We start from the raw sequence: 8,203 nt of genomic DNA, 5'->3' as shown, positions 1-8,203 counted from the left end.
AGAGTGTCAAGTGAAACTATAGAGAAGAAATAAATATAGGTCTAGCCTACAATATGAAAATTTTAAATATCAAAGTTAAACATAAAACAGTTTCAAGTATAGCAGCAATTAGGACTGGGCCATATGGACAAAATCAAATATTGATATTTTTGACCAAATACAGTAATGTGGATGTAATAAATAAGTGGGTAAAGGCAAATAACAGCTAGAACAGTCTGGTAAGTTAAGAAAATTACATCACTTTGCTGCAATGCAGCCTTTAAAACCAAGAAAATCACTTATGCCATATCACGATATTAGGATATCCCAAATCTAAGACGATAACTAGATTCATATGAAGATATCGATAGAATATCAATATGTTGCCCAGCCCTAGTGGTAAGGCATCCGTGGTTTGTGCAATTTGGCTGATGTGTGAGTGTGTGGCAGGTCGTCATGAAGGAAGGTCAGAGCACGGAAGAGGGAGAGGCCATCGCCCACAAGCTGATGGAAGAGCTTGGCGTGAAGAAGGAAGACCTCATTGTCGGGGCATACATGGATCTTCTGCTCGCTGCCAAGAAAGGCTAGAACTGGCCCCGCCGCTCTGTTCTCAGCGAATCTTTACTATTGATGAAATAACATTAAAATCGATATACTCCGGAGCTCTGAGTGTCTTATTGTTGCCTGTTTCTTTTATTATGTCTTTCTGATAATCAGATGACCATGTAAGCAAAAGCACACGCCTGTTGCGTGGTGGCTAAGGTACCCGCGTGGTCGTTGGTTCGATTGCCAGTGTAGCCACGATAATATCCACACAGCTGGTGGGCCCTTGAACAAGGCCCCTAACTCCCACATTGCTCCGTATTTTAACATTTTTAACAAGTATTTTAACATTTTAAAATACTTAATTACAAATGGATCAAAAAATCAATGACCCACCGCTATATTTGAAAGGTATGAGGTGCTTCTCGTTGTATGCATTTTATTGCCGCCAAACATGTTAATGTTGTGTTTGGCCAAGACGTTACATTCTGGTCTCATCTGACCAAAGCACCCTCTTCCAGTTATAATTCCAGTGAGGTTTGGCAAAAACTCAAGATGCTTGTGTTCAGTTTCAAGGGAGAGGCGACAAAGAAATTATAATAAAATATATGGGTAGAATTGACGTTCATTGAAATTAAATCAGCGGATCAGGATGGTGGTTGGCGCAGCTTGGGCTTGTAGCTTAATTCAGGGAGTTGTGGCGAATAGAATGAGAAAATGGAGAATATAATTAAGACGGTGGGTTCAGGGATGGGCGTTTTCCCCCCCAATATAGATACATAAAACAAAGAACTGAGAAAGTAATACTATACATTCACTAGGTGGCGATAATGCACCAATGTATATTTTACAACTACCCTAAAACGAAGAAGAACCGAAAAAGCTGGTCTCTTGGAGTAGACGGGGTGTAAATCTGCTCACTTAAAAAAAAGCTGGCAGGGTGGCTAGCTATATGAAAGCATAGCCTATAGAATAACGTTAGCTACCTAACTGAATTACTAGCTGTAATTTTCTCAGTTGGGTAGGCCAGGTTGTTTAAAATGGGTGGTTAGGTAAGTTAAGTTTTGCATTCATTTAACCTAGCTAGCTGGCTATATGCAACCTTATTGGCAAAATAACCTGATCATTGATACTTTCAGTGTTTTATATTCTCTTTGGGGTTAGCTTTAGCTGGCTTAGCTGGTTTACAAGAAAACAAAACACTGCATGGGCTCCAGCATGATATTACTATCATGCTAAAAATAATAGCAAGCTAACTAAGTTAGCGTTACGATAAACTCCAGCCATTGAGTTCATGATTAGCTAACGTTACACTTGACGAGCCAGCAAGTGTAAGTTCAACACTATTAGGTATCTAACGCTAACTCGTAAGTTAATATATATTTAGCTTTTAATTATCCTAGCTAGGTAAGGCTTTATGTTTCTGTACAGTCATGCTGATCATAGCTAACATGAGGGTGGGTCAGATGAAGTAAAATCCGATTTAGCTAGCTAGCAAATCAAATTACACATTATGAACAGTAACTTTATCTTAGTTTCATATATTTATATTAGTTAACGTAACTGTAATGTACAAGTTGGCAAAGCTATTGGTTAGCATGTATTAGCTTATCGTTAGCTCACGAATGTAAGCTTTGTTTTTGTGGCAAGGTAACTTAACATCTATGGCTTGTCAAAACGCCCTAGCTAGCTTGCCTGTTTTCATCACTTGTTTATTAACCTGTTGGCAAACGTTTGCTTTTCTTTCCCAGCTTTTCTTTATATATGGATACCATTATGTATATATTTTTAACTTTGGTTATGCAAACTTTGTTATAAGGTGACGTTAGCCTACTAAAATGTTAAGTTATGTTCATTGCATATTTAGCTCTCTAGATATTGCATATTTGCTCTGAAAATCCATGCAAGTCGAGCTAACTAGAGCTCGCTAGTTGTAAGTGAAGCTCGCTCAAGTCAAATATGCTAAGTAGCCTTGCTAGCCGCTTAACTTTAGCATTACTAACGTTAATGCTCAAGTTCACATGGCCATTCCTATCATCTTTTGTTTTTGTAGGGAGTTGCAACGTAATTAACTAATATAGGAGTCATGAATGGTAGCTAGTTCAAGATTGCAAGCCCCGGACAATAACGTTTCCCCATGGAACACAAACCCGGTGAGTTTTTGTTTGGAAATGGGTGTAGCTATGTATGTTATATCTGCATTTGCTATACCACCGATTGACAGTACGGTACTTGCGACTGCAAAAAGTGAATGCAGTGGCTTGCTAGCTAAGTAGCCTGATTAGTATTACTAGGCTATACTTTTCTCGTCAGGGGCGGCACTACGTTACTGTGGTGTTCGCAAGCTAACCACTTATCCTGTTGTTGTCATGGCAAAACAGTAATCCTGGAGTCGCAAATATTCAAGATCAGATTTGCACTTGTATGAGTACAATACAGGAGTTTATTGATGCCTACATGGCTGTAACTGAATTACTTCTACATGCGAGTTTTGGAGTGAGCTGGCCTCCAAGTTGATCCATTGCAAATAAATAGAATATATGCCTGTTATTGGAATATTTTTTACTATCATAAGCGATCTGTTACGTCGGATAATGTTTCCGAAACTGATGTAGAATATGGCTTGTAGATATTAGGGTAGCGCATCATCTGACCAGTCACACTCCCGAGTATTTTGCGTTGTTATCACAAGGCCATGTCGAAATTAAGCCTTTGGCTAATGCGTTAAATGTCGTCTTTGTTCATTTGCACATGGTCAGCTGCTGTTATGACGAAACCCAACTATGAACTGTAGTTTTGTAGCCTTTGGAGCAGGAAAGGCAATGCAAATCATATGACCCCAAGTGCAGGTGTTTTTTGGTTTCTTGGCAGGAAGTTGCCTGTTCCTCACCCAAATCACGGACATCAAATGTAGCCTAACCTCTTTCGTAACGGCGTTAAAGTAATTCTTCATAAACACTTGAATTGTGAGAGCGTTTGTATGAATAAATAAAAATACAAGTGCAGTTTTGTGAAGAAAAAAGAACCTACAGTCCTCAATTATTATGTGCATGTTCTCAGTCAGTACTGTTACTTGACCAGTTATGTGCCGATTTTTATCTGAAGGATCGAGATCGCCACATATGTATGTAGGAATTCCACATGGATTGGTTTTGAATTGATTTCAATGGATTCTGACTGCATACAGCGCAGTCCGTATTTGGACAGTGGCACAATGGCTATAAGGTCAAAGTGCAGACTGTCACCTTTAATCTGGACTTATTTACATCCATATGAGGTGATCAGTCTAGGAATTGCATCCCTTTTTAATTCACAGTCCTCCCCCCAGTTTAGAGGACCAAAAGTAATTTGACAGTTGGCTTCTCAGCTTTGATTAGTCAGGTGTTCTTTCCAGAGTGCGTGTATAAGAAAGCTTTCAGTACCTTTCAGAAAGCTTTTCACTGTCCGAATACTTAAGACTACACTGTATATCTACATGTTTAGACACGATTGTGGTAAGTTATCATACTTGCAGTTTATGTTTGCAGTTCAAAAAGACTCCCATATTTGCCGTCATCTCCTTCAGATATATCTAAGAAGTTTCACGAGCTTTAGCACCAGTAACCGTTTGTGTGATCCTCATAGAGAGTCCGCCTCGGAGCATGGTGCGCTGCGGTTAAGCCTCCCCCTTCTGCGCTCGGCGGAGACCGGCTCCAGGAGGAATGCTGTTCTCCAGCGGGACCAGTCGCCCGCTACCCAGGCTCCGCACGAGACGCCGCGCCTGCTGAGGGATTCTGCCGTCTCTCGCCCGGGACTCGGTCGTCCGGCGGCCCACGATGGACGATTTCGCCACCCGGACATATGGCACCAGCGGACTGGATAACAGGCCCCTGTTCGGAGAAACGTCCGCCAGGGTACGAACGTACTCTTTATCGGTCCGGTCGAGTTCTGCTGACTTTGGGAACTATCCAGCAGTTGGCATTTTCTCCTCTACAGAATTGAAGTTTCGCTTTGGATTAAAAGAGTCTTAATGACTAAAATGTAATGTAAAAGTAATGTAATGTAAAAGGGCAAGAAAGCTGGATTCCTTGCACAGACATAGAACTCCCTCTCCATGGTGCTTTATAAACCGTGCGCCCTGGACTGGATAAAGCGTTTGCCTGGGTTGGAATTTTTTTTTTTTTATTGGCTAATTTTGCTCTTCATTTCCTTTCAGGATCGAATCATCAACCTTGTAGTTGGTGGGCTAACATCTTTACTCGTTGTAGTAAGTATCGCGATTTACGTGTATTATGTCGGCTTTTCTCTGGAGTTTGCGTGAAATGTGTCAGTATTTTTAAAGTTTTTGAGGCGTGAACAGCGAGTGCTGTGCTTCTCAGCAAGTACAAGCATCTAAATTGTGCATTTCTGTACTGTGTAAAGTTGATTGATGATTTCCTTCCATGACAAATCAACCAGAGGTGTGGGGGGTGACCACTCCAATTTTGCTCAAACTTTGTGTAAATGGTCTTTATATATTCAGTAGAGAACAGGCTAAATGTCGGCCTCGTTGGATTTGTTGTTATGGAGATAATAGCTCTTTGAAAAGTGGCTCTTACACCGATCAGTCACAACATTAAAACCACAGGATGTGATGATGAAAAATAATTTTAAAACTGTATAAACTTGTCTATGAACACTTAATATTTAATTATATGATATGTGGGTAGAAGGCTGGAACTGGTGGAAGATTAGATGCCGTGCATTTTAAAAATTTGGTGGGTGGTCTTTATTTTTTATTTTAAATATGAAAAATTCTACAGGTCCTGGAGCATCCTGTAAAGATGGATGTCGTCATGAACACCAGTACGTACTAAGATATTGAAATAACAAATACTGGTTTAAGATGGTGGTTTTAATGTTGTGGCTGATCGGTGTATATGTAAGTGTTCCTGTAAATTGAGGTCCTGTTTGAACTGACTAAACATCCTAAGGCATTGCAGTATCAACTCAATGTTTTGTACATAAGTAGGCTTACTATACCTTTTATACACATAAAGTTTCATTTTGATAGGAACCTTTCCACCTTACCAACTACTTGGTTGAATATCTAACACTTTTTGGTCATTTTCTGGTGGACCAAATGCTGGCCTTGTATAATTTTTGAATAAATGATCTATTTGACTAAATGATCCTTGTTGCTGTTCTGAACTAAAATATCAACTTGCCATACAACTTTGGAAGTTATACACCACGTGCTGCTGTTGTTGTAAGCCATTAAATATTGAATTTAACATAAACACTCGATTTAACATTTATGAATGGACTGTTATAAAAATTGGAGTTCATAATCTGAACGTAGACAGAAAATTGTGTCAGACTACTCCGCCCCCGATATCTCTAGAACACACCTCCTCCATACTGGTTTTTGTTCCAACCAGGTGCCCTGGTTCAAGCCTGTACTCGAGCAGTGAGCGCAGTAAAATCATTAGGATACACTTGCAGTCTGCAGCTGATTTTTCATGTAATGACCCTTATGATAAATATTTAATTTTCTATTTCCCTTTACAGGTAACCGTTATTAGTTCGTTTGTCTTTCCGACATTACCTCCAAAACCTTTAAATATCTTCTTGGCCATCTGTATCATCTTGATTTGTGCTGCAGTCATGGTACTAGTAAGTATTCTGAAGGGAACTGAATTATAAATATTTTGTGTTTTACATTTTTATCACACGCTGTACTTGTGATATACATTTGAGAACTTAAATACTAAAGCAGACGCTATCCTCTCCCGCAGATATTCTGGTATCGACAAGGAGACTTGGAGCCGAAATTCCGAAACCTGATATACTACATTTTATGCTCAGTTGTCCTGCTGTGTATATGTGCCAACCTGTATTTTCATGATGTGGGGAGATAAAAGTTAGCTACACGTATGCCTTATGAAACAATTAATAAAAATCTGTTCTTTGTGAATCTGTTGTACCTAAAGCACAAAGAATGTTGTCGTCGTCCTTGTAGTTAAATTGTGTGTCCACCATTTAACCAAACAAAGATCATTATCCAGAATGATGTTAGCCTGCAGTTAAGCAGTTTTCTGCATACAATTCAGGGATTGGAAGAAGCGGTTTTCATCTCATAGAGAAGTTAGGCTGCGTTTACTTTGAGCGGTGAAACATCATCTTATCTGTCAGGATGGGCCACATTTCTCGACCTTTACATTTAGTGCTGCAATTAGCCAGTCTGCTAGTCAGTATTGACAGTTAAACTAAGGAATGTCATATTTCCGATGCCAATATAATCTGTCCTGATATATATGCAAAGTAATGATGGCTCTGTTCGAGTCAGCAAGTTGGTAGTGCTGTTGTTTGGTTACAATATGCAAAACAAGTGTAACCAAGACCAGGAAATGTGGGGCAGCAAGACTTCAGCTATTTATTTAAGTCATGTATACAATATGTATATAAAAGCACAAAGTGTGTATTCCGAACTTGCAGATAGCTTTTTCAGTGGCATATTTGTACTTTTTTTGTTTACATGACTCTCGTTAAAGCACTTGAATGAAGATGTGAAGGTGAAGATCTTCTGTGAGTGCCAGCTGCATGCATCCTCCTGTGCTGTCCATGCCCTTGTTTGTGATGGTGGCTCTGACTGTCGGTGAGGCTCATAAGATCCGCCATTGTTATTTCTCAACTTCCTGGAATAAATGTAATCAGTGTCTAACTCTTCTTCAGTGCTTCTTAATGTCTCTTGTTGGATCATCTACTCTCAATGCCACAATGTCCGACATAGAATGTTTTGCATAAGAAATTGAGGGATGAGTTCCGAGACAACAAATGCATTTTCAGCAATGGGCTACTGCAAATCTTTTCTTTTTGAATGGCTGCATTAATCGATGGACCTACATCTGATATGCGTGAATTCCAAAATGCTGGAAGCATATGAGCGTAGTCACTGCGCCGTTAATCTGTGTAAGCGCAGCATTATGAGACTTAAACGCTCGTTATCCAAAACTTTAATCAGGAGACTGATCTGAAATCAACCGAGATCAGAAAGCCATGCTTTCAGCGAAATTATGTTTTATGGTGTAACGGCACCCCCGTGAGGCTGTGTAAGTAACTACAGGCAGAGGTGTAGAACGGGGTGACGTTCTGGGGTTTCTAGATATTTGCATTTTAGTTAATCTAAGATGAACACAGAGTGAGCGAGATCTCTTTAAGAACACAAACAGTGCTTTATCTGAGAAACCAATTAATCTAAGATTGGACGGAACAGTGGATATTATAAGTAACTTGTACTTTGTATAAATTGTAGAATACATACATTTAAATGGTAAATGGCAGGCATTTATATAGCGCCTTTATCCAAAGCGCTGTACAATTGATGCTTCTCCATTCGCCCATTCATACACACACTCGCACACTGACGGCGAACCGGCAACCCTCCGACGACTCTCTTACTGCCTGAGCCATGTCGCCCCCATTTATTAGAACATTTATTAGAACCACCCTGAGGACGTTAGTGCATTCACTGGCTCAATTTTCATGTTAGCATATCCTGTTCGCTTAGCATAAAGACTTGAAGCCTAAAGCTGTCAGTAGCCTACCTCCTTCAAAGTGAAGCTGTCGTATTTACATGTAGCCTATCTTGTATTTGAAATACACGTGCCGGAAATTTTTTTTAGAAACGAGAGACGTTGTTTTCGGAGTAGTTCTACCTTTT

At 39.8% G+C, this 8,203-nt stretch overlaps 1 protein-coding gene across 5 annotated transcripts; it reads left to right on the top strand.

Moving 5' to 3' along the window:
• Nucleotides 1–1,392: 1,392 nt before the first annotated feature.
• Nucleotides 1,393–7,204, top strand: LOC133118978 (transmembrane protein 243-like). 5 transcript variants are annotated; one of them, XM_061229332.1, is made up of 6 exons: nt 1,393–1,574; nt 2,576–2,675; nt 4,147–4,415; nt 4,718–4,768; nt 6,052–6,156; nt 6,279–7,204. In XM_061229332.1, the coding sequence occupies exons 3-6, from the start codon at nt 4,338–4,340 to the stop codon at nt 6,399–6,401; spliced, it is 357 nt and encodes a 118-aa protein (XP_061085316.1). In that variant the 5' UTR covers nt 1,393–1,574; nt 2,576–2,675; nt 4,147–4,337; the 3' UTR covers nt 6,402–7,204. The 5 variants fall into 5 exon arrangements, with proteins under 5 accessions (XP_061085316.1, XP_061085319.1, XP_061085320.1 ...); XM_061229335.1 differs by having other exon boundaries at nt 1,393–1,853; XM_061229336.1 differs by having other exon boundaries at nt 1,393–1,872.
• The last annotated feature ends 999 nt before the right edge of the window (nt 7,205–8,203 follow it).

Source organism: Conger conger, chromosome 19, assembly GCF_963514075.1.
Source record: "Conger conger chromosome 19, fConCon1.1, whole genome shotgun sequence".
Taxonomy (NCBI): Eukaryota; Metazoa; Chordata; class Actinopteri; order Anguilliformes; family Congridae; genus Conger; species Conger conger.
This window is presented reverse-complemented; position numbering and strand designations above follow the sequence as displayed.

Excerpts from the sequence above, each read along its gene's own strand:
- LOC133118978 (XM_061229337.1), top strand. The coding sequence starts at position 4,338 with ATGGACGATTTCGCCACCCGGACATATGGCACCAGCGGACTGGATAAC. Across the intron at positions 4,416-4,717 it reads TCGGAGAAACGTCCGCCAGG|GATCGAATCATCAACCTTGT; the intron begins GTACGAACGTAC and ends ATTTCCTTTCAG. Across the intron at positions 6,157-6,278 it reads GTGCTGCAGTCATGGTACTA|ATATTCTGGTATCGACAAGG; the intron begins GTAAGTATTCTG and ends CCTCTCCCGCAG.